The 23,439-nt window shown below is 42.0% G+C and overlaps 2 protein-coding genes across 2 annotated transcripts; both read right to left on the minus strand.

The window, feature by feature from the left end:
- Window positions 1–1,536: 1,536 nt before the first annotated feature.
- LOC127028541 (E3 ubiquitin-protein ligase RBBP6-like) lies at window positions 1,537–2,117 on the minus strand. The gene has a single exon (XM_050914303.1). It carries the CDS (start codon window positions 1,978–1,980, stop codon window positions 1,645–1,647), a length of 336 nt encoding a protein of 111 aa, XP_050770260.1. The 5' UTR covers window positions 1,981–2,117; the 3' UTR covers window positions 1,537–1,644.
- A 1,855-nt stretch (window positions 2,118–3,972) lies between these two features.
- LOC127028513 (E3 ubiquitin-protein ligase RBBP6-like) lies at window positions 3,973–18,653 on the minus strand. The gene is given in 13 exon segments (XM_050914270.1): window positions 3,973–4,542; window positions 5,593–5,650; window positions 5,744–5,822; window positions 5,903–6,100; window positions 6,548–6,651; window positions 7,392–7,567; window positions 8,413–8,552; window positions 9,388–9,484; window positions 9,603–9,660; window positions 9,663–9,690; window positions 12,092–12,136; window positions 17,565–17,596; window positions 18,545–18,653. Coding segments are annotated over 13 exon segments (1,449 nt in total). The 3' UTR covers window positions 3,973–4,217.
- Window positions 18,654–23,439: the final 4,786 nt, after the last annotated feature.

A 23,439-nucleotide genomic window follows, 5' to 3' on the forward strand; every position in this document is an offset into this window, starting at 1 on the left:
AGAACCTCCTTTCATTTCTAGACAGCATTCGTGTGAAAATTAGCTGAGCTTTACATGGGACAGCTCTTGAACACAGGACTGTGAGGAAACCGAAGGGATGTGAAATGAATTCAAGATCTTATTAAAGACAAATACAGGGAATTAAACTTGTTTAGCCCTGTCCTTTTTGCACAGCAACACCAAGGCCTGGTTTGGAGCATCCGTATGGATATACCTTTGTCAGTGAAAGCAATGGGGTGCTGTTCCTCTTGAAGGAGGTGCAGGAGGACCCCCATTAGCACCCAGCTGAGCTATACCGTTGTCGAAGCATGGACTCCTTTCTCCTCTGGAGTTCAGAGCAAAGGGTCTTGTGGGTGAAGCCGTTGTATGATTTCCTCCAAGTTAGGTTTTATATCAGCTTGACTAAGAATCCGTAAAGAAGTCAATGAAATGATTTCTCATGCCAATGTCCACGAAGAGTGCGAGAGAAGAAAAAAGAAGCTCTTCCCTTCAACATCCCCGCCTACTCCCTACCCCCCCTCCCAAAAAAATACTCATTCACTCTTCACCTTTAATCCTTTGTTCTTCAAAGCTGTACGGCAGCCATGTTATGATGAAGTGATAAAGAGCTTACTTTGGAGCTAGAGGAGGAAAAAAAACCAGAGGACTCTCCAGTCTCATTTCAAGGACTGAGAAACCTTAAAACATGGAGAGGGAATACACCTCCTGCATCCTGACTTTGTCAGCCACCTTCTGCTATTTCTTAGTCAAACATGCCAACATGGTATACTCCTGCAACTCATCAGTTGCATATTTTCTTCGGTTTATGTCTTTAATAACCATTGCCTCTTTTTATTTTTACCTTTCAAGACTCTTTCTTATCTTTAATTTCTTGAGCTTTTTGATGCATACAATATGAGAAAGAAAACAAATGTAAAAGGGAGCTGACGACTATATTGAGCAATCAAGTTAATTTCCAGTGACCTGACATGGCTTGTCATATACAACACATCTCATTAAAAACATGCAAATCAGGTTTCTTTCTATCGTATGGTGTGTATTGTTTGAAATCATGTCTTAATATTTTTATTAAATGTAAAAAAAAAGTGACTCGTATTACTAAGGTTAACGCCATTATAAACTCAATCAAACTCGAATTAAACAGCACTGTCAAAGTACTCTCTAATTAGAGCAAATCCCCAAAGCAGAATGGACAAGTAGTGTTGGACTACACCCAAACCATTACATTAGTACATAATCAACGCTTATGAATTCCCAAATAAGAAATCTAGAGAGAAAGCTGCCCATTTAATTCTACATTCCAATTAAGATTTTGGTCTCAGCCAGCGCAGTAAGCTGATCTGAACATCTCACTATTAGCCCAGTTGAGTTACTTGAAAGTCGCGTTTGTAGTCATTGGCGCTTCTACTTAATTGGACTGTTACGGGGCAGATCTTTTCTTGTGACTTCTCTTGCTCTCTTTACAAAAAATGAGTTTTACAGCATAACTCTGCTCTGGAAAGGTTAGCAGCTATAGCTAAACACTGAGAAAAGCTAATTGATGCTGTGTGCTTTATTTCAAAATAAAGTGCATGCACAAGTTCAACAATGTTTTACAAGAGATCATATGAAGATGAATTAAGAACATAAACGAACTAAGGTCGGCTACTCCTCCTTCACTTTTTTCACAGGAGGTTCCATTTGAGCAGATTTTTCACGATCGGTGTCCACCTTTTCTTGGGGAGCTTTAGCTCGTTTTAGTATATTGTCTTTCTTCGGAGGAACAGCCACTTCTACTTTCTGCTTTGTCTTGTCCATTTTTGGACCAAACCTCTCTGGAGAAAAGTTCTCGCTGTTTACTGGAGGTCGAGGTTGAGCGCCAACAGCACAGCCCTTGTAAAACTGTTCATACCGTTCTGTATAGTTCCTTTCCCATTCTCTGTATCTTTCCTTTTCAAATGGATCTCTGAATTCAACAGATCTGCCGCGGTAAGCTTTCATATCGTATGCTGGAACTTCTGTGTATCTGTTAAAATACTCCCTTTCTCCTTCCCCTTGAGGTATAGTCCTTTTAGTGCGAGACTGGTCTCTGCTTGCTGGAGACCTTGACCGTGAATGGCATCTTCTGTATGGGGGTGACCTTGACCTTGAGCGGTGATAACGTGTGACCTATTTGCTAGTCGATATACGAACTTTAGATAAAGAAGCACTTGAGACTTGACCTTAAAAAAAACAACAAAAAAAAAAATGAATATTCACTGGCACTCTCCTAAGTCCTCGCATTTGTTGTTTCCCTCCTAGTAGAAAGCTTCTCAGCTGCTGATAAGGCATGCCAAGAGCAACCTGCTTGTGTACAGTAAAAGTTTGGCACAGCAGGAACTAGGGCTGATTTGTCTGGAAACATCGGGCTGGGAGAGCCTCACTTCTACACATGAATACTAGCGTTCAGGTTTAGGTGGGCCCTCCGTACATGAAAGACATTTTCACTGCAGGTACATGAGCGCATCAGGCAGAAGAAAGAGCAATCGAAGCTGCGTAGAAAGGTCAAGAGAACACGATTTATGAAGAGAGAAGCTCAATTAAAATGAGCTAGTTATAACTCACACTAGGATTGTACAGGATGAAAATACTGTAGCAACCACATACGGACTATTTAATCACACTACAATCCTAGAAAAGGAAACTTAGCTCAACCAAGGATAGTGAGATTCAGAATCAATCTAAATTCTACTCAGCCGAGTAATATAAGCGACTCAAGGAACTGACAGTGATAACAGAGCTATCAGACTTGCCCAGTGATTTTGGATAGACTTGGCTATGATTTTCTTACAAGTTTTTTTTTTTTTTTGAAGAACATTAATTATTCACTGTGTTATTAGCATATTCCTTCAAGCCTAAATTAGACTTGCAACAGTCTGATCTTTTAATTCCTAAGAAAAGTTCAACAATGTGTCAACAAAATACTAGCAAAAGCCACAGTTTGCAGTCAGGTTAAAATCTCTCCGTGATCCACATGAGATAAACAAAAGGTAATGAAGACATTTCTCTCACATATCTCCTCCAAAGTGCTTTGAGGTAATGGTTACAATCAGAATAGGGAGATGCAGAAAATCCAGCAACTACACCTGTTCAGGTTCTAGCCTCCTCATGGCTGTCAGGAGGTGAAGGATGTCATTACAGAGAAGCTTTAGTAAGAGAACCTGGTCCTTAACAACTCCTGCCCAATTATAACTATCTATATATCTGTATATCTATAACTGTAAATCTCTGCCATATTTGAGCTAGTAACCTACGTATGAAACTCCTATCACTGCTAATCCCTTGAATCATCCAATCTATCTAACGATAGAGAGGTGGAGTGGAACTCCTCCTGATTCTTCTAGACAATCTGCTTCTCCATTATGGACATGCAGTGATACGTGTGACCTATTGCAAATAAACCACTATGTCATTTCTGCTTCTGACAGATTTTTTTTTTTTTTTTTTTTTTTTTTTTTTGCACTTTAGTGTAACTGCAGTCCGATATGCTATCGAAATACAAACATGAAAAACAACGCAACTTCCTTGAGCCAAATCCTTACTCCTCTCTAAGTCCCCGTTGTTCTCTGTAAAACTCCTCCCTAGATAAGGGAGGCCAAGAGCATCCTGGCTTGTGTCAGAAATAGTGTGGCCAGCAGGACTAGGGAACTGATTGTCCCCCTGGACTCGGCGCTGGGGAGGCCGCACCTCGAATACTGCGTTCAGGTTTGGGCCCCTCCCTACAAGAAAGACACTGAGGTGCTGGAGCGCATCCAAAGAAGGGCAACGAAGCTGGTGAAGGGTCAAGAGAACAGGTCTTATGAGGAGCGGCTGAGGGAACTGGGGTGGTTTAGTCTGGAGAAAAGGAGGCTGAGGGGAGACCTCATCGCTCTCTACAACTACCTGGAAGGAGGTTGTAGCGAGGTGGGTGTCAGTCTCTTTTCCCAGGTAACAAGGGATAGGACGAGAGGAAACAGCCTCAAGTTGCGCCAGGGGAGGTTTAGACTGGATATTGGGAAAAATTCCTTCACCGAAAGGGTTGTCAAGCACTGGAACTGGCTGCCCAGGGAAGTGGTTGAGTCACCATCCCTGGAGGTATTGAAAAGATGTGTCGATGTGGCACTTAGGGACACGGTTTAGTGGTGGACTTGGCAGTGTTGGGTTTACGGTTGGACTCGCTGATCTTCAAGGTCTTTTCCAACCTCAATGATTCTATGATTCTATGAAGGAGGTGCTTGTGTCACTGAGACGGTATTTGAATGAGCCGTTGGTACTGCTGTTGGTACCCAAGCTGATGACCTGTTTGCAGCAGCTGGGGGATATCCTGGAGCGGGGAGAGTGTACCCAGCAGATGGAGGCTGACCAGGTGGAAACTGAGGAGGAAACGGTGGTGGTGGTACCCCGGGTGGAAGAGGAAGTGCATGGGGCGGTGGAGGATACAAGGGAGGTGGAGGCACAGGCGCAAAGACTGGTGTTGACGCTGGTAGTGTTGGGGCCTGAGTCCTTTGGGTACGTTCACTGTGCGGGCGTCCTCGATTTGAACTTCTAAAGAAACCCCAAAACATGTGTCACTGTTTGTTACACTCGGCCTTCATTTTAACGAGGAAAGCGAATGAAGCGGGAGCATGGTGGCGAGCACTTCTTGTTCTCAACAAGCAGCATTCTTCTCCCTGCTTTCTGTTCATTTGAGACTACACTCATTTCTTCGTCCTCATCCTTGCCTTCCACATCCTCGCCCCCAACACTTCCCTCGGTCTCCTCTCCTTCTACTCAGCTTTGCGACTGTGGATGGAGGCTGCCCATGCTTCAAAGAGACTCCCATCTCCCAGGTGCCCAGGGCCCACCGCTCCTCTGCCGCTCCTTCATACACTTACTACCTCACACTTCTGATCTTCAAAGTACTGCACAGGTATTAACTAATCTTCTCTCAAACTTCTTTTAACTTCTTCCACCTACGCTTCCTATGTTGTTGCCTCACGAGGATGTATTTGGCCTACCTTACAATCTATCTATGACAAATCTATATACCAAAAGGAAGGACTCACTTGACACTGCAACAACAGATGAAACAGACTCCTCTCTCTCCAACTGAGAGAAAGCAGCTTGGCTATTTGAGATGACTAAAGTGAAGAAATTCAAAATTGTCATAAAATAACAGCGTTGACTTTTCCAATAATTTGCTCAATCAGTATCAACTAAGTTGTTAAAAAAAGAATGTTGGAGGCTGATTTCTATTGGGAAATCAACTTCTTCAGCCCTATTCAGCCAGTAATCAAAAGGGTGGCTTTCCATCTGATCCTTTAATTATATTTAATTTTTATATGTAATTATGGTTTCCTCAAAAAGAGTTTGTTTTTCAGGGTCCTCTTTTCAATCATCTACTGGAGTTCTATTTTAAATAATCTTACTGCAAGCACAGATCCCCTTTGTTAAAGCCAATTCAAATTAAGGCATTCAAAAATTGCCGCTGGTAGTCTCCACAACTATCTGTGCCTACTTATCTCGTTCTAAATCAGCTGTTGTGGAAGTTATGTGTTACGGCCTCGTTTAACAGGTTCCAAGTAGTAATATATTGCATTTCTGTAGAATACTTACAGTTCCCAGCCTGGTCTGCCACCTGCTGAGCGAACTGGACTGGCCCTCACTGGATGACCTTTTGGAGTGGGGAGAGGAAAGAGAAAACAATCCCATTCGGTTTATCTGAAGATAATTTTTTAAAAGGAATGCAAAAGTTAGAGTTACTTACCAGTTGGGGGTACTGATTGTCCTTGGGGGCCCAGAAGGCTTGGTAAGGCTGGTTCTCTTAGCACAGGAACCTGATAGCCCTTGCGAATAAATGCAAACAGTTGGAAAAGAAGCTCTACGAAAATACCAGAATCACTGCATATGTTGAAATAAACCTTACCTTCTCTTCCAACAGGCTGCTCACTGACAGAGAGGAAGGTTTAGAAAGTTCAGCGGCAGTCAGCAGAGCAGCAGGAGGTGTACCAGTCGTGAGTGGTGGTGGAGGTGGTGGCGGTGGCGGCTGCTGCTGCTCTTGCTGCTGAATCTGCTTAAGGAGCCCTTTTGTGTAGCCAGTTCCATTTCTGAAGTTGTTCACAGCCTAGAGGCAGAAAAACATTGACCAAAAGGTAATACGAAACTTCAGGAGATAGACGAACAAAAGCCTCCACAGAGTAAAATTACTTGTGTATTCCTGTAAACGCTATCAATCCTAAAATAAACCAACATCCAGATAGATGAACGCATCCCATGAAACACTGATGCTAATGACTGGTAACTCAGAGTACCTGTATTACAAGTACTTCAGTGTTAACACCAAATTTGAAAGTGAGGCAATGCTGTTAAACAAAAGTGCGACCTGAGCTTGCCAGATTGTCTCCAAAGAGCTGTAAGCTTCTGTAACAACAGAGAATGGATCTGAAAACTAAATTTAGCCTTATTCAATTTAGCCTTGCTTAAGGAGATGGCAATTAATAGTTTCTTCCCTCTCAGCTTTTTACAAAGAGACTTTTCTTACAAACCGTTTACGGACAAGTCACCATGGTACCTGGCGTAGGCACTCGTTGGCAACTAAAGCATCAGGAGAAACATCTGTCTGATGACACGTTGGGCACGTATGTTCCTCAGATTCCAGTAATGCTGTTCTAATACCTGTGAATAATTGGAATCATCCAAATAGTTTTTAGCCAAACTAAGGAAAATTTGCGGGTTTAATCAATTATAAAAACCCGTATATGATGAATGGGTGAATACGGTCTTGAATTGAGAGCATGAAGCTACAAATGTTCAACAGTGTAAAAATTTCTAGCATGCAGCAAAGAACTGGACAGTTTTGATATTTCCCTCTCGTAACATTTGGAGAGGTAGACTAGGCCGTGTCTTGATGTTTCGGCTAGTCTTTTTTCCACTCTCCAGTACAGTGAGAAGGCCCCAAGCTCAAGCTTCACGAATAAAACCCATCTCAAAAAACCATTAGCAGGCTCGAGTTCTGAAGGTTTTAACCACCTCTCCCCTGGAGAAGAAGGTGCATTAAATGCCTAACTAGCCCTTTGCTGCAGACCACAGTAAGGCACCAGAGATGCCTACGGAAGTCTGGAGGAGAGACAGGGCTGTGGACAAACTAAATGCCTTCAGTATCCAATACTCTAATCCCCTGCACAATTAGGCACTCTTCTCAGACTCGTCCTTCCGCATGGAAGGAGGATTTCACTAGATACCTGACAAGGGAAAAAAGCTTTCTGCCTTTTTTTTCCCTTTAGACGCTTTCCTCTTCAGGGTATACTTCAGTATTAAACAGAACTGGGAACAAAGTAATTTCGTTCTCTCCTATTTCTGCTTTCACAAGATCAGATGTGATGTTTTAAATTAACAAACATGGGAGTAACACTTACATTCGTCACAATAACTGTTTCCACAGCAGGGAATAACAACTGCATCAGTCATTGTATCTTTACAAATGAGACATAACAACTCATCTGGAATAGGATCGTCTGAGGAGGAGGAGGAGGAGGACGGCCTCTCTGGTGAAAAGGGAGGCTTTTCCTTCTTTCCTCTAGCATAAGCTTCCCTGGAGCGGGGGTGGGGAAGGAAAAAGAAAAAAGTTAAAGATGGGTAAAGGAAAACTTTTCCAAGCTTTGGATTTTATCCAAGGAAGATAATAGATGGAATTCTTCTCGCTCCACAGGAGCCTTCTAAAATGTAGGCATGTAGTTTAAACTCCTTTCCTGTAGCCACACCACTAGAAGAGGGAGGGGGGAACAACTTCCCTTCTGCAGAACTCTCCCATTCTTGCATCAACTACGAAATTACCTCAGACTAGAACAATGATTTTTCGACAGCCAATCAGTGAAACCACTCTCGGTGAAATGAATTGCAGCGATGAGTATATTACATTAAATGAGAGTCTCAAAAGGAGATCCTGACAGAAAAACAGAAGTGCTACCGAGTGCATTGTCAAACAGCCACTGCTGTCAGCACCCAGGAGGATTTTCTTAGTTTAGTGCAACAGGAAAACTCCAGTCTGTTTCACACATGGGATTGGATAAAAGTCAGAGGGGGGAAGCCTCAGTCCAACAGCTAGTTGTTAAAGTTTGCAAGAAGCCTTTGAAACATAACACAGAAGCAAAAGGAGCTTTCAAAGAGAACGACTCCCCTGTAAACACTACCGAAATGTTTGGCAGAAATACGGATTCTTAGCATACCACCAGTTCAAGCAACTTCCAGGGGCATCAACAGCAGGACCACCCTAGTTTAATATCAGAAAGTATCACAGATGTTAGGTTAAGATACAACGACAATGCTTCCTCCCCCGTAATTACAGATGCTGGCCAACTTGCTTGCATTGCCACGCAGACATTTACGCGTGCTTTCTCTCGTTCCCTTTTGGGTCAGTCCCATTAATTCCATACTTACGCATTAATAGTTGGTATTGCATATTTTCCAGTGTTTGTCAGCATAGCGCCCTTTGTATTGGGATCTTTCACCTCCATCATGAAACTCCTTGGAATCCCTGTGCTCTTCTTCATTCTGGGAACAGGCTCAAAATCTTTGTCCTGTTAAGCAAAGAAATGCAGACATAGCTCACCTCAAGACCCACACTTAAAAGGACATTTCAATGATTCTTTGAAGCACCAAAAGCCTTTCATCCTCTCCTTTTACCTCGCCTAAGGCTTGCTCGACTGAAAGACTTCTTTTCCTCACTGAATAGAGCCAGGATGCTCCAAAGGCTTGAGCAGTGTTTTGAACTCAGTCGACATGCTTTGGCTTAACTGCCGGTTCCTTAAGGGTGCAACATCCCTTGGCTCACCACCCACCCCGAGAAGAGACACAAACCCGCTCCTCCTCCAAAGCGCAATTCCAGTGAGAGCTTCATTCAGGGCTCTCACTCAGTCACTGGAGAAACCGCTATTCACCACTGTACTTGAAGGCTGAATTCATACCTCAGGCACATACGTGCAGTCCCTAAGGTTAAATGGCATGAATACTCAACCAGAGACTTGTGTAATTAAACCACGCAAATGTTCAAGAGATGGGGTCAACAGAAACGTCTTTTTTATATGAAATACTACAAACTGTGAACTGTCATTAAAAGAGTTTAAAACAGGAAAATTTCCAGTAATATTGAAATATGTAAAAATATGCATGGAAAGTTCACAGAGAAAGATCGATGGACAATTTAATGTCTATGACCTAGAAAAAAGAACATTTCACAGTTACAATTCCAGCCTGCCCTGGAATTTTGAAGGGCTTTGCAACATTGCCATATAACCTCTGTATTTCACCCCAAGAGAAACAATTCTTCAGATGAGTAGTCATTTATTTGTTACCTAACGGCCAAGGTAAAAAAATTAAAAACTAAGTAACGCCACAAGTCCCCCACAATCTTACCCCATTTGTTGGGCTGTTCTTTATATAGTGGCCAGGTTTTCCGCAACGAAAGCAAGTATATGACGGTGGAGGTGGACCCAAGGGTTTCTTCATGTAACTAAAAGGTTTTGGGGAAAAAAAGAAAACAGTATGCATGTGTCTCTCGTGTTAAAACAAACATCTCTACAATTTTTCCATAATCTTCAAAGAACAGATTTGACATTATCAACACTTACTTGATCGGATCATATTCATGGCAAGACTGTATCATCATAGCTTTTATTTTGTCTTCTTGGAAGCATTGGCTTCAGCCAGATTGGCAGTCTGTTTAGCAGGTAATTAGTTGACACACATTAGAAACACATTCAAGCCCACACAGCCAAAGACAACACCACTCACCCAATCCTGTAAAGAGCAGCACAACGCTAGCCGAGGTTGCATGAAAACAGCTGCTTCTACAAAACATAGTTGGGCTGAAGATGTTCTGGGGCGTCCTTGCGCCATCACAGGCTGTTTACGTGCCTGTTACCCTACTTGAAAAGAGCATTCTGGGGCACTCAAAACCTTAGGCTCTGTTTGGACCTTCCACAAAGACTTGGGTAACCAATCCCATTTGCTTCCAAGTGGACTGAAGCTATGCGTAGAAAGAATGATACTCTCCAGTATTTTTAAACTGATTTTTAAGCTCCAGACCAGTTGAAAGAGAAGATATCCACTGTACATTTGATGGACAAAGATGTATGCAAGTATCATTATGGACGTTTGGCAGCATTAAAAGGACACACAACTTAGGAGTCGGGGAACTTGGTTTTGCTTGCTGAAATTCAGCTGCAGACACAGAAGCATGAAAAGGAATCAAGCTTTTTAGGATCCCTCAGCAAGACAAAAGATTCTCTTCACTAGAAATTTGACCATCATGTGCTGGAGGCACTCCAAACTGCGTGTTCCCCCGCTACTCACTTCTTCATATTGTGTGATTTAACTCCAGTAAGCACAGCCTGCAGTTTTTTCCAGTTGACTGTGTCCTTTTAACACACGAATTGTAACATAGACCTTATCCAGAACTAGATCTTCAATTATTGAAGCCAGCTGATTTTTTTTTAAGTAGGATTTGTTCAAATGTTTTTATTACACACTAGTCCAGATACAGCAGGGTCTAAGGGAGTGACTCTAAATGGTTTAGACCTTCAAGCACCTATCATTCAGATCAACCACTCACATTTTTGTTTTTATATGCATTCATTCACAAAAGCAACCAACAAGTTTCAATGTTTTATTAAATGGTTGTTTCATATAGACAGTTTTTTCTCAAGAGTAACATAATCCAGATGGACAGCTATGAAATCATGTCCATTGACATTTACAGAAGACTACAGATACTTGACTAATTTGTTTGAACCCAAATGGTTTACAAAACACATCCAAAACCCACAAAACATTACTAGGAAGAGACCAAAACTCAAATACGGCATTTCATACATATAACATTTCATAGTAAAACAGAAACCTTTTAACAACACATTGCCTCCATGCTAAGCCAGTCTGCACTAAAGAGGTTAGGGTAAGTAACAGTTTTGAGCTGCTTTATTGTTATGTTCCTGCATTTTTTGGAAATGCTTAGATTTTCTCGAAAGCTTAAATGTGTACACCTCTTGGACAGTTTTTCACATTTTAGAGTAAAACTTCACATGAGTTTACAGAACGAAGGACATGTTTAGGGACAGCACTACTGGAGACCAATTTCTTTTGGTGGCTACCTTCCAAACTAATTTCTTTTTTTTTTTTTTTCTTCCCAAGGGTGCACAATTTAGTTTCTGCAGTGAGAGAGGGAAGAAGTTAGCAGTGGGAAGAGATTTCTCTTTCTTGGAAATGAACTCCAGCCTTTATTTTCAGAAGAAAGAACTAGCTCCTCTGCATTAGGCCCTGCCTCCTCCAATCTTTGTCACTTGAAAGACTAGGAATTTAATTGGCTAGCACTATGCCTTTTCACAAAGTGCCATCACTAGTGCTTTCCCAGACAAATGTTACACACTGTTGAGCAAAAAATGCAAGCAGTTCCATAGCAAAACATGGCATTACAACAGTTTCAGCAGGTCACATCTGCTAATATGCCACACACAGACATTGGTATATTCCTATAAACAATTAAGTACATTTACACAGTTTACACAGTCTGCGTTCAAACCAATTAGATTGTGTTGTCCACTGTCTGTATACTACGATTTATGAAATTGTGCAGCATTCAAAGAATGGATCTATAGTGACTAGAAATTCAAAAATAGCCATGCAATTGTCCATGTTCCAGAAACGCTTCTATTTTGGCTGTTGCAACCACCCCTGAAATGTCCATGACTTACAGCCAATTAAATTCTTCTGTAAAAATTGTGGTAGTTTCCAATGCAAAATTAACGAAACATATGAAAAACGGTAAACAGCTTCTGAAGGGTTTCTTCTTTGTGTCTTGAAGATGAGTAATACTGCAACATTACGTTGAGGCTGATAAGGTACTCCCCTTCTATCTTCCCAACTGGGAGCTACTCTTTACAGGATAGTATCAAAATATACACACATTTTGAAGTTAAAATAAATACTTTAAATTATTAAATATGAAATTACAGTTTTGTTCACATTACAACAGTTATCCAGCTATAGATCACAGTATAAGATTTAAAAATATGAAGCAAACACTTTTTTTAAGTATTTGACAAGAATATATATTATCTACCTTAATAAGCTGGGCCAGAGAAATAGATGCAGAAAAGTCATCAATCTGTTCACAAAAAATTAAACACATATTCAAGTTCTACAATCAAAACATAGCCATAGTTAACCTCTACTGTAGTCTGAAAGTCTGCGCTATATCCTCCGAGGGTCACTGAAAGGGACATTTCCAACCTAGTGTAATTTGTATTTGTTCAAAATGAAGTCCAAACCTATGACAGCTTAAGAGTACCTATGTGGTTAATGAGAAGAAACTAGAATAAGCAAACCCGCCTGAGACCAACTTATTGTTCCAGAATATCTCAGAGAGGGACCCTTGAAAAAATACAACTGCTTAAAAGTCAAAGGGGTAAGGAAGCTGTCAATTTTCAGCTAAAAAGGATTTTTAAAAAATACTTTAGTTTATTTGAGAAGGAAGCATCATTACAGGAAACTTATTTTCAGTGAGTTTGTAAATTAATCAGTTAATGTCTCATCATTTATAAATGCACACAGTAGAGTTGCCTGTCAAAATAAAGCACAGGCACATCAGCCCTGAAACATGAACTCCGCCCCTCTGGTCACTAAGTTTCAAAATGCCAAACTCACCATACCCCACGAGACCCAAAGAAAAACACCAATCCAAAACATCAGCCATAAAAGTAACCCACCACTTCGTCTACAAAGAAATAAACTGCTCCGATTATTGAAATAAAGGTGTTTACCATGACAGAGGAGCCTATAAAAACTGAGAAAACTCATTTCTTGTATTTTATTAGACCACAGGCCATACGATCCAAATCAGTTTGGGAAGTGTGAGAATTTAACATTATTCTCCTTGCTATCAGACCAAAACCAATTTTTAATGATGATGAAAACATGGATTCAGAGCACAGTCCTGTCATTTTTTTCTCCATTGCAACCACACTCCTCCCTCCCAGCTGCCTACTGGAACAGCTTGCAGGAATGAAGTCCTCAGGCCACTAGTTAGTAATGGACTGCAGTGTTTCATCAGAACTAAGACTGAAGGGCAGCTTGTCCACAAGTAAAAAGGGTAACTCTTATCTTGTTCCTTTTCCACTCTCTTGAATTATATTATGCCACAAGCAGCAGTTAAGCTTACACTAGTAAAACATGATCAGAAAGACACTCGAGTCACTGCTTATTATGCCTTAAGTTGTTCAAAAACGTAGACTGAAATTGCACAAGGTAAACTGAACAGCTCTCCTCAAGAGGTCACGAAATGGATCAGAAGAGAGATGCAAACCCTTCCTTGGAAAAAGCTCTTGTCCTTTATGACCTAATGTAGTGGAAGAATTCAAGGGAGCAGTTTTAGCAGGCTCTGGGGGGAAAAAATGCAGAAGATGATTCCTCACTCCAGTTAATCATTCCTTCTCTATATGGTTAGGAAAGCACATACAACTTTACTGTATTACTAACTAAAAAGGTCTTGAAACTGTGCCTTTGGAGAGGAACAGCCAGATCTGGAAAAAGAGACCTTCTTTCCATTGCAAGTCTTACCAGAAGATTCAACTTTCCTTCTTTTCAGAACATTTTGTACCTAGTTCTGTTCAAAAGGAAGTCTGGCAAAATCAAGATCTAGACTGTCAAGATCTTCCTTCTGTTAAAAAGGAAGTGGCAAATCAAGATCTAGACCACTACCAGTCAACTATTTCCTTGTGTTACTTATTTATATTTTAGCAGCAGAATGACAGTGTTTTAAAACCTGAAGAAAAATGCTGCCCCTTTTCCAAATGTAAATGCAAAGTGGTGGTATACTCAAGAAAAGCTCAACTTTTGGGAAATGAAAGCAGCATCCAAACCTGAAGTCACCCAGATCCAACAAGGTACTGCAGGCAGAAGTTAAGAAAAATGACAGGGATTTTACCCACAAATGCTCTAGGCTCTAACCTTGTGCCAAAACTTGTAGAGTGGGTTTTAGATATTTTCATTTGCAGACAAACTATTAAACTAAACTGCTTCATCAGATCAAGTGGAAAGAGCAAATGCAGAACTTTAGAAGACCACTTTGTGTAGCAATGATATTTAAATTCATGGCAATCTATTAAAGACAGTTATGTACTCAGAGGGGCCCAAACGATATCACCTCAATTACACAGCTTGAGGAACAAATACCCAACTATTTAAGGACATGAAAAGGAACCATTTAGCTGCACAGAACTGTCTGCAAAACGTATGGGATAGGTTGGTTTTGGTATTTGTTGGAACCCCCAAGTCAAAAGTAAGAAACAGTACCAAGTCGAACAATAATGGTTTCTCAGTGGTTTCTGATAACATTTTCAAAAACCATTAAGCAAAACAAGTATTTAAAACCAAAAGCTGAGTGATACAATGTGAAAATGGAAAAAAATACACTCTAAACAATTTTCATTGCAAGAAACAAAAAGCACACACCAACCTATACAAACATACGTATGACTAGCTACAGACAGACAGATGGAGAACATGGCACCATGTTCAGTTGTGCAAACCTTGAACCTACATGATCTAAAAACGATCATACGTTATCTGTACAACACAAAGTCATACAGGAAATATTCTAGCCTATTCCATATGAAATGCAAGGCATTACTAGGCACAAATACCAATATTCACATTAGAACTGTGCAAATGATAGCATTACTCAGTTCTTCCTAGGCTGAATCAAAGACATTGTATTTACAACATATACTATGTTTTACTGGAAAATATATTAAGTTAATGTTTGGAAAATTCATACAAGGCTACATTGTTTAGAGGTAAGTGCAGTGCATAGAAAAAAGTGTCAGGTTGTGTTTTTACATACTGCTTTTTATGTTCCACTCACTGCCTCAGTTCAACTTCTAGAAGAAGAAATAAAGGTGATCAGAACTTAAAATAAAGCACTTGTACCCAACATAAAGCAGTGAAAACAGATTGTAAAACCTGAGCATCAAAACATTATGTTCTGATAGTCTAGTGAATGTGCAAATTTATTCGTATACATAAACTATTCTCTCTTAGTACATTCAGTGCAACTAAAAAAACCCCCAAAAATCCCATTTCTACTTTGTCACGAATTACCCTAAGACTTACAGATATAGAACACAACAGTGCAAGAGGAAGTCCTCAGATATTTTGTCTCTGCTACATAAGTACCAAAAAGATGAAGTCTGTACTACAGTTTTGTGTTCTTAAATAATCAACCATCAAAATATGAAGGTAACTTCAGCCAATCTGTATATCTCTAGTATTACAAATAGGTACCAGATACAATGCTTTAGTTCTAAGAAAGTCTAGACATTTTGAAGTGCAAGTTTACTTACGTGAAAAAATCGGTCATCTGACAAAGAAATAACAAAAACATCAGCAGCATAGTCTTTAGAACAGTGTTTCTTTGTGGAAGCCCAAGCACTGTGTTCAGATATCTACCATACTTAGCCATGAAAAGTGCCAAAATACTAAATGTGTTACATATGCTATATTGACTAAAAATAGTAGTAGAAATGTCACCTGAAAGCAGTTCCTAGGATTTTGTGCAATTTAGGAGGCCTGTGACAAAAAAAAAAGGTCTTAATTGCCAGCTTTGCATTAAGATAATCTTGACGATGCTACAATATTTTAGGAAATATTTATTACATTTGAAAACTTGCTGAGTTTCCACATACTCATTCATCTATATCTGCATGCTACTCATCATGAATCAGACATGTAACCATTGATCTAGTTAACAATTCATCCAAAGTGTCCCATGAGCAGAGGCAATTCAAAGGCTGCTGTGGAATTTCTGTAAAAATAGAAAGGCTCATGCTTCCTGCCACTGCTAGACACCAGCTCGCAATTACAGCCACGTACCTCCTGAAGATGAGGAAGTACAAGAAATACTTTAGATTACCACACAATGGTTTCTTCATCCATTTACCTTGAAGAACACACTACAAGGCAGGTAATGCATTTTTGAAGGCCTCTCCACCATTACAGCATACATTCATCATTCCCAACATTAACCACTCTACCAGTTGTTTCTGCAATGTTTCCAGCTGAAGGAACAGAACAGCAGTGCCATTCTTTCCTTATGCCCACATACAGGTATTTGTTTGATCTTTGATGCTAGCAGCATCTATCCTCTCATTTTAGGTGAGCATTACAATACCAGGAGAGGGTGCCATCCAACCAGAAACGGAGGATGCATTGACAAGACAGCACTAAGCATACATATCTAAATTAACACCCAAAATAAGGCCATGTTTATAAGCACAGTGCTGTGGCATCCAGAATTACTAGGTAGTGCCTGAAAGCACTGCAACAACACCTGCAGTAATATGCACAAAGTTTACATGCAGAGCCACATCAGTTCAGGGTGTTTTCTTGCAAATGCTTCATGGGTCCCAGGATGCTGCTGCACTGTTTGTTTGAGACACACTGTAACTCATCAGTACACTTTATTTATTGAGAACCAACATTAGAAAGACAAGGCAAAACCACAAGCTAATAATACCTCCTAATAGTGGTGGAGAGGCATCTCTTTAAGAAGGCTGGAAAACATGACCATTCAAACAATGCTAACATAGCTGATATAGAACTGGACTGTATGAATACATAAATGACAGCAATAATCCTGTCATCAGGATTGCATTTGAATTTCTGTAATTTTAATCAATACACCTGATTCTCCGTCCTCCGTAAATCTTGGGAATACAGAATTAAAACCTGGAGCACAGATATCGGCTTAGGGTAAAAACAGACTTAGATAACATTTGGTAACGTGCTAAACTGCTTACTGAGTTTCAAGTTGGAAAGGATTAACTATTCCTTCATCGTACTCGCACAAAAGGCAATATGCTTTAGGATATTGGTTTTTTTCTCTTGCCTGAAATGGACATTGTCTTTAGGAAACTATAGGAATCACTTATGAATGGCACTTCTGGTTTGCATGGTTCGCCAGCTGGCAACCCTTGGTCTTTCCTCTATAGCTAGTACGCAAAAAACCCAGATGTGGGACATAAGAATACCTGCCATATCCTGCTCCCCCTCCTCCAAATGCAAGAAATAGTCAAACACTGAGAATCAGACTCTTCTGAGAAGGGAACAAATTATAAGTTTACACTACAATGCCTACCTGTCTTTACTATAAAAGCAAACATATAATAAGGAATCTCTCCACATAGAGGAAACAGGATCTACAACTTGGCGCTCAGAAAAATCAACCCCAAGAACAAACCCAAGAGAATCATCTTCAAAGTTACCATTGTTGCAGTTTGAGCCCCATGTCCCAGCAGGCCTAAAAATGTAAGTCTGCTTTGGGACAGACACATTAAAATCTACCCCATGACAACACAAATGAACAGCAGCTTTAACAAGAAAGATACAACCGGAATGCCTCTGTAAGCTAATAGCCAGAAAAAAAGCTAACACACTGAAACCCCTCACAAGGAATACAATGCTTTATGGATACTTACCTAACATATGTTTTGCTGGTAGCTTTAACTCCTCCAGCAGGGAGTCTTCTGAACAATTACCGATGAGTTCTTAGGAATCAGGGCGTTATCATCTGAAAACAACACAAATACAGAAAAAAACATGAGTCGATTTGTAAGAACGTATAGTCATACGGAATTACACAGCACTTCAGAGAATCCCTTTACAGATAGAAAAGCAAAATTTTATAGGTAACATTGCGCTTGTATCGTCTCAACACACTAACAGTACCTTTCAAGAAATCTTCAGGTTTCATCATCAAACACAAGCAGCACAATCTTTTTCATTTTTTTAAAATAGTGGGAATGCCAACAGCAAAACGGTCTCAAAGGTCACTAAAGGAGGTCTGCTAATGCATGAGGTTCTTTCCTGATCTAGCTTAAGTTGCTTTTGCTTCTGTTAGGCTACAAAACCAATAGATCTCTGGAGAAAAACAAGATCTCTGGAGATAAACCAGATTCTAAAGTCTGACTCGCTTGCCCTGCAACAAAACAGGCACTTAGCTAAAGCATGACAACTCTGCACCATTGCTTTCAGAGCTGTTCACTAACAACGATTCCCCTATGCTGCTGGTGCTCAAGACTGACAGAACACACAGAGAGCCTGCCATCTCTGTCTATTTCTTGGAGCTTAATCCATCAGCAACCACACTTCTCAGCTGCTCAGTGCTTTACCGACATGGAAATGAAACTAGCAGGGCTAGAATTTGGATCACAGACCTTTTGGGGGCTTTTTGAGCTTGCTTTCACAAGTAGGGCAGAACTGGCTCCAACTAAAGTGGTATCTCCCCTCCTAAACTAATAATCTAGTTTGAATTAACTAAAGTGAATTCTTTTGATTCACTTTTTGCAGAGCAGAGAGACTCGAAATTACTTCTGAAGACAGCCTTGAACAGCCTTTCAAAAACAGTGTGTGCCTGAAGCTATCCATGCTTTGCCTTGGCTTACACCATGTTAGTCTTTTGAAGAGGGGGAAAGCCTTCTGACCTTTCACATAAGGCCCAAACAAAAAAAACAACTACCTGAGGCACTCTGACTTGCTTCAAATGCAAACTCCATGAGAATGGTCTTTATATTGTTCTTACACAAGCTGGATATGACTAAATATTTTAAAGCATTATCAGTAGCCATTCCCGGTAATCTGCCTACAGTTTTAAAAGCTAAAAGCCCATCGCTTTGCAGACCGATGGTCTGAAAACCAAAGATGCTGTATATCTAGTCAAGCTCTGTCAGGGTGGTTTTGCTCAGTGGTCACACACAAAATAGGAATATTTCACAATTTATGCTTCATTTTTCAGTATAATATTCCTACAGGCAGGAACCTCTCTTAGACCAAAACATACCTTCCAGAAGACATGATTTCAACAATGAAAGGAAAATGTTACTTCTCTTTCCAAATGACAGAAGGCTGCTTTGAAAACTGAGAAATCATTTAGCTGAAACGAACTCCTGATCTTCCCCCCTAGGGAACCGAACAGCACGCTTCCTCTGGACTTCAGAGTACTTTCCAATTGTAGGAGAAAGGACTACTAATGAGGAAAACAGAAGCTTTTAGAGAAGTCATCTCCTGAAACCAACCCCTAGAGCTCTTCTCCAAAGGAAAACCTAACCCTTACACAGCCACCTGTCAAGAAAGGCCTGGATGGAGAAGGAGCTCAAACAGTACTGAGGCCCAGACAAACCACTGGGAGATCATGCCAGCTCCAGTTCTAGAAGCCCAAAGCAGCTGTTTCTACCTGCTGAACGGAGTCATACAGAGTATTCTTTCTGGTCCACATCACAAACCACTGGCTTAAGATTTCCGAGATACAGGATAAGCAACAGTGGCTCCACAAAAAGGCAGGCGTTTGCTACGCCTGTGCCGAACTGAGGATTGTGGTAGTTCCGCAGAAGGTTACGAGTGGCAGCACCTCTCCCAGACAGAGACTGTACCTATGAGGACAGCAACCAATGCATTTCTTCACAAATTATGCAAGCCTGCAGGGGTCAATTGGAACATGCACAACAGGTGTCTGATGCAAAAAGAGGAATAAGTCCTCTTTTAGTATTTTGTGACAATTCATTGACCATTAGAAGAGAAGCATTGACATCCGCCTTCTGAAAAGACTACCCTTGCATGTATATATATAGATACACACTTGTTTTCCATCTACTTGTTAAGTGCACAGTGAAGAGAGCTCCAGCCATCTAATAACAGACTGATATAAAAATGAATTCACATTAAAAGTCAGTCAGTATGCATTTAAATGGACCAGATGAAGAGTGACAATAGCTTGGGGAAGTAAAGGCTTTTTTGGCATAGGACACTTACCACGGCACATATTTGTATTTGGTACTTGAAGTATCCCACTAGCTTGGTCACCGTGTCAGAGAATTTGTGGAAGAGTGTTTCAGTACAGCAGAGTACATTACTGAGTTAGTTCTGTGAAGGGACAGACAGCAGGAAGGAGTGCCCCGTGGCATGGCAGGAGTACGGGGCTGCTGGGTGGCCATGTTGGTTCCCAGGGCATGCCGGGAGCTGTAGTTTCCAGCACTTGGCTTCCTAGTGGCCATGTTGTTCTTGGGCAAAGCGGGAGGTGCAGTCTCTGCTCCAGCCATGGCCCCTGCAGCCCCAGGCCACCCCACGGCCTCTCCTGGCAGCACCAAGTTGGGCCTCGGGCACGCTCAATCCTCCATTAACACAGGTGCCGTCAGCACCAGCATGGGGAGGGAGCGGTGTCTGCAGGAGCTCCTGCAGCAGGAGGGGCTCCAGCCTGGGGCCAGCTGCAGTAAGCACGGTTGCTGCTTCTTTCCCTCTCCCAGAGCCACGCTGATGGCTCGGTTGTCTGTTCCTCCCTGAGGATATTGTTGGCTGCATCTGGCTCGGGTGTGCATGGGCTGTCTCTGGCCTTGTTCTCCTGGTGGCGCGGGCAAAAAGGACATTTGCTGGCTTTGGACAGGAGCTGCCGTGGCTGGAGCTGAAGACACCAGAAAAAGGTAAAGCAGCTGGAGAATGAAATGAAAGGGATCCCGCCAGCTGCTGCCTCCAGCTGCAGACAAGAGACAGCTCGCCTCTCTGGGTGGGGAACGGTCCTTCTGAGTAGACCTCAGCAGACCAGATTGCCAACATGCACCACAGGGTCTGTATGCATAACCAAAAGTACAGTACGGCCAAGAAGTACAGTACGGAAGAGAAGGAGGAGGCAAACCTCATCTACTCCCTGTCCTGGTTTCAGCTGGGACAGAGTTAACTCTCTTCTTAGTAGCTGGTACAGTGCTGTGTTTTGGATTTAGTGTGAGAATGATGTTGATTACACGCCGATGTTTTAGTTGTTGCTAAGTAGCGCTTATCTTAAGCCAAAGATTTTTCAGTTTCCCATGCTCTGCCAGCAAGAAGGTGTTGAAGAAGCTGGGAGGAAGCAGAGCCGGGCAGCTGACCTGAACTAGCCAAAGTGATATTCCATACCATGTAAGGTCATGCCCAGTATATAAACAGGGGGGAGTTGGCTGGGAGGGGCGGATCGCGGCTCTGGCATCAGTCAGCGGGTGGTGAGCAATTGCATTGTGCATCACTGGGGGTTTTTTCCCTTTTTTTTTTCCCTCTTCTTTTTTTTTGTTATATTCCTTTTCATTACAACTATTATTGTTATTATATTTCATTATTACTATTGTTAGTATTATATTTTACTTTAGTTATTAAACTGTTCTTATCTCAACCCATGAGTTCTGCCTTCTTTCCTGATTCTCCTCCCCATCCCACTGGAAGGGGGGGGGAGTGAGGGAGCGGCTGCGTGGTGCTTGTCTGCTGACTGGGGTTAAACCACAACACCCCTTACCATTGCTGGAGCCAAGCTCCATAACAGACACTAACCACTTCAGACTCGGACACAGAAGTGGCCAAGACTGCAAGCTGTTTGTGGCTCATCATTTCCCTTGATCGCCCTTTCACAGCCCCACGAACACTGGACCTCTGTGCCTGCTTTACCACCAAACAGTCAATTTGGTTTGAACCTAGCAACAAAACAGGCACTAACCACCTAGTAATCCTGCACAGAAGTGGCCGGGACAGAAAGCTATTGGTGGTCGTCACCTTCTCTTCGTAGCCCCTTCACATCTCCACCAACACTTAGGCTCTGCGCTTTCTTTACATCTAACACTCATCCTTGCGAGAGCCCAGGTCAAATAAGGCAAACCCTCCAGCGAGGGCTGCCACACAGATGTTGCTAGGTCTGAAAGGTGATTGTACCTCCAAATTCTTCTTGACAGCCCCTTCACAGCCTCACCAACTCAGGCTCTGCGGTTGCTTACCCACCTAACGGTCCCCTCACTCTTTCACTCTCTCCAGAGCTCACATCCAAAAACCGAAAACGTCCAGCGACTGCTCCCACACAGAAGGGAGCAGTCTTCTGCTCCAGTCTCTGGTGAGCAGTGCGAGCGGTGTGGCAGACAGAGTGGAAGGGCTAATTGTGGGAATCTGCAAGGAGTTTTGCGAGCAGCCTTGAACAATTAGACATAGCCTTGAAAGACATAGAATAAGGGCGTAAATAAGTGATAAAGCAGGTGTGCAGAAAAGAAGCTGAAGACTGAAATAACTTGGAAAACAGATAAGAGACCGAAGCCAGAAAACATGTGTCTTGCTCGACAGCACCAATCAGAAGCTTAGCCACGGTGTGTGAACAGAAGGTATTAACTAATCATGGAACAAGCCTGAGCGCGTGGACAGCTAATGAATCTATATAAGCACAAATTTGTAAACAATAAAGGTCTTTGGTTTTACCTGCACCAGAGTCCGTGAACCATCCCTACAAATGGCGCCCAACGTGGGGCACGAAACTACAGCGTGGAACGTACGTCGGTAGGGACTCCAGCTGGACGAATACATCAGCGAAGGAGCTGAACGACCCGGGTCTCAATCACCAAATAAAGGTGAGCAACTGGAGCATTTTATTTCTTTTTTAAAATGGGGGCGCATATGTCTGTAGAAGAAGCGTCCATTTTGCGGCTGTTATTGCAATTGTTAGCTAAGCGGGGAATCAAATGTGAGGAACGGACTATGAAAATGTTGTTAATGTGGCTTAAAACGCACGGAGCTCCCACTCAGTTGCATGAAGTATTTGATGTAGATAATTGGGAGAAAGCCAGTACGCTCATCTGGGAAGCAGCCTCACAAGGTGACCTTACAGCAGCTCAAATTATGACCACTTGGCGTGTAGTGACAGATAATTTACGGCAGATTAAGGCAGATAAAAAAGCTGCTGCTGCCGCCGTGAGTGCTATAGCTCCCCAGACCCCCCCCGAAGAAACGACAGCGAGCGTAGGGGGAGAAAAAACTGCTTCCACTGTCAGACCTAAATCCCAAGATTTACAGGCTGCCTCAGTACCTCCGGAGGGTGAGCAGTGTAAGCTTGTGGATGTATCTGGACAATTGCCCAGTTTTACGCCAGCATCTGTAGCCATCCCTCCCGCCCTGCCGAAAAAACCGACATCGGACAGCATGGACTTTGATCCTAAAGATCGGTGGGCAAAGCTAAGGGAGGAGGCGATTAAGACAGGGGACTTTGAGGCAGTGAGTTGGTCTTTTCCTGTCCTGGTGCGGGATCAAGGACCAAATGAGTGGCAACTGTTCCATTGGGACTTAATCAAGGAGTTGCGAAAAACTGTTGTGACCTATGGACTTTCTGCCCCCTTTTCTCAGAGTCTGTTAGAAAATGTTTTTACAGGACAATTACTTACTCCTTATGATATATGCCAATTAGCCACCATGATTTTAACGCCAACTCAGAAACTGTTATTTACACAACGGTGGCAGGATCTGTGTGCCCAGGAAGCACTTGCAAATTTAGAAAAGCAGCCGAATGATCCATTACGTGGAGCAGGCTTACCCCAGCTGCTAGGGCGGCTGCCGTTAGACGATCCACAATTACAGGCACAACTGGAC

The sequence above is a fragment of the Gymnogyps californianus genome, unplaced genomic scaffold (assembly GCF_018139145.2).
Source record: "Gymnogyps californianus isolate 813 unplaced genomic scaffold, ASM1813914v2 HiC_scaffold_34, whole genome shotgun sequence".
In the NCBI taxonomy this organism is placed as follows: domain Eukaryota; kingdom Metazoa; phylum Chordata; class Aves; order Accipitriformes; family Cathartidae; genus Gymnogyps; species Gymnogyps californianus.

Excerpts from the sequence above, each read along its gene's own strand:
- LOC127028541 (XM_050914303.1), bottom strand. The coding sequence starts at position 1,980 with ATGAAAGCTTACCGCGGCAGATCTGTTGAATTCAGAGATCCATTTGAA.